This window comes from Myotis davidii, unplaced genomic scaffold (assembly GCF_000327345.1).
Source record: "Myotis davidii unplaced genomic scaffold, ASM32734v1 scaffold447, whole genome shotgun sequence".
Lineage (NCBI taxonomy): Eukaryota > Metazoa > Chordata > Mammalia > Chiroptera > Vespertilionidae > Myotis > Myotis davidii.
In genome coordinates, this window is record NW_006297827.1 from 252,714 (window position 1) to 254,629 (window position 1,916).

The window sequence follows — 1,916 nt, forward strand, 5'->3', positions numbered from 1 at the left end:
ATATATATATATATCCGTCCCAGTGTATGAAAATTCGTGTACTGCAACTGCAGGGGGTCCTTCAGCCCAGCCTGCCCCTTCTCACAGTCCGGGAGCTCTCAGGGGATGTCTTACTGATGGCTTAGGCCCTCCACCCATGGGGAGTGGGCCTAAGTCACGGTCTGGCCTCCCTCTATGGGAGGCAACCGGGCTGATCAGGGGAAGGCGCCGCCCCCATCACCCTGCTGCTGCTGCCACTGCCAGCTGCAGTGGCTGTGTGCCCCAGGCCTCTCACCCACCAGAGCTCATGGCTGCCATGAGCCATGGGCCTCGCAGCCGCTGTGGCTTTGTCTGGATGGACGTCTGGAAGATGTCTGCCCTAATTAGCATATTACCCTTTTATTAGTATAGATATATATATATATATACACACACATGTATAGGATGCCCCCCAAAATGTATGCACACTTTAATAGCTGATGGCTCAATTTTCAAAATGAAATGTATTTTAATAAAGACTGCCTTTACAATTATTCAAAGTGTATGTATACTTTTTTGGGGGCACACCACACACACACACACACACACACACACACCCCTCATTATAATCTATGGATTTTTTCTTAGGTTGGAAGTTTATTGGCAAGGCAGCTACTTGAAGAGTTTATCTCCTACGAAAAAACATGTGGTTCTATGGAAAAAAAGGGAACCTATGTAATACTTTCAACAATAAAGATTAAAGAAAATTATTTAAAACTAAAACAAAACAAAAAACCATGTGCTTCTTATATAGAAGACACAATGACTAAAGTGGAAGGTTGGATAAGTTTTGCACTTAGAAATTATGAGGCCAACTGGAATAGTTGCACATCTATACACAACTATAATCTATTTTATGTGTGTACATTTTGGAATTTTTAAGGTCAGCTTATGTATTTATGTGTGTATTTATTTGACTTTTTTGCAAGTGTACTTAGATTATGTCATATCATACGAAATCATATTATTTATTTTAACCTAATCTAAGGCATGGTTATCAGTTTAATGAAAGAAACTATGGATCTCACAAGAATCATCATGAGGCAAAGGTTGACCTACCTTTAAGGCACAATACTGGTATCTTGTGATCTGATGGTTCCTGTCACTGTATCGATCCAGGGGTGTGAACATAATGCTGAAGGGCCCTGCCCACTGGCTGAATAAGATGAAAAGATGGTGCCTCAGGCTTTGCTGGGGGAAGAGAAATCTCCTGTGGTGAACTAGAGAGAAAAATGCAGTTAACAGTCTCTGAGAACAAAAGATATAGTGAATGCAATTTACGTCCCTATTATACAGCAGTTTTAAATTTTGGAGAAAGGATTAATTTCATTTCCCAACTCCAGTTTTCTTTAGGTAATAAAAAATGTTTAAAAAGTTAAGCAGAATTTTCTTTCTAAGTGTGCATTCTTCCTCACTAGCACCTTGTCAGAGCAGGAAGCAGAGAAAAAAGATGACTCACGTACTGTTTTCTATTCAATATCTAGAGAACCTTCCAACACCTTCCAATCAGCTGCTTACATAGATGATGTTCCTTTGACTGCTGAAGTATAATGTCTAGAGAATTTAAACAAATATACTTTAACTGAAGAGGCCAGCTCACATCTTACTTTAGAGTCATCAAAATGAAGAGGATTGGTTCTACAACATCAAAGTTACGAAAAAGTAGAAATAGTTGAGTGCAGCTTTTTGTAATTATGTCAAGTGCTTTTAATGACAGTCAGTCATTCATTTTTACACCGAATTGGCCTTGTAGTATAGTTTAGATATCAGATAGCATGATTTCTTCAACTTTGTTCTTCTTCCTCAAGATTTCTGTGGCTCTTCAGGGTCTTTTGTGGTTCCATATAAATTTTTGAAATATTGGTTCCAATTCTGTAAAATATTCCATTAGTAACTTG

At 38.9% G+C, this 1,916-nt stretch overlaps 1 protein-coding gene across 1 annotated transcript in view; it reads right to left on the reverse strand.

Annotated features, from left to right (window-relative positions):
* FRY (FRY microtubule binding protein) overlaps positions 1-1,916 on the reverse strand; it is a 409,004-nt gene that overhangs the window by 184,698 nt on the left and 222,390 nt on the right. The window contains exon 27 of the mRNA XM_015570438.1: positions 1,078-1,238. Within this exon, the coding sequence (XP_015425924.1) occupies positions 1,078-1,238 (161 nt within the window). The remainder of the gene's footprint in view (positions 1-1,077; positions 1,239-1,916) is intronic.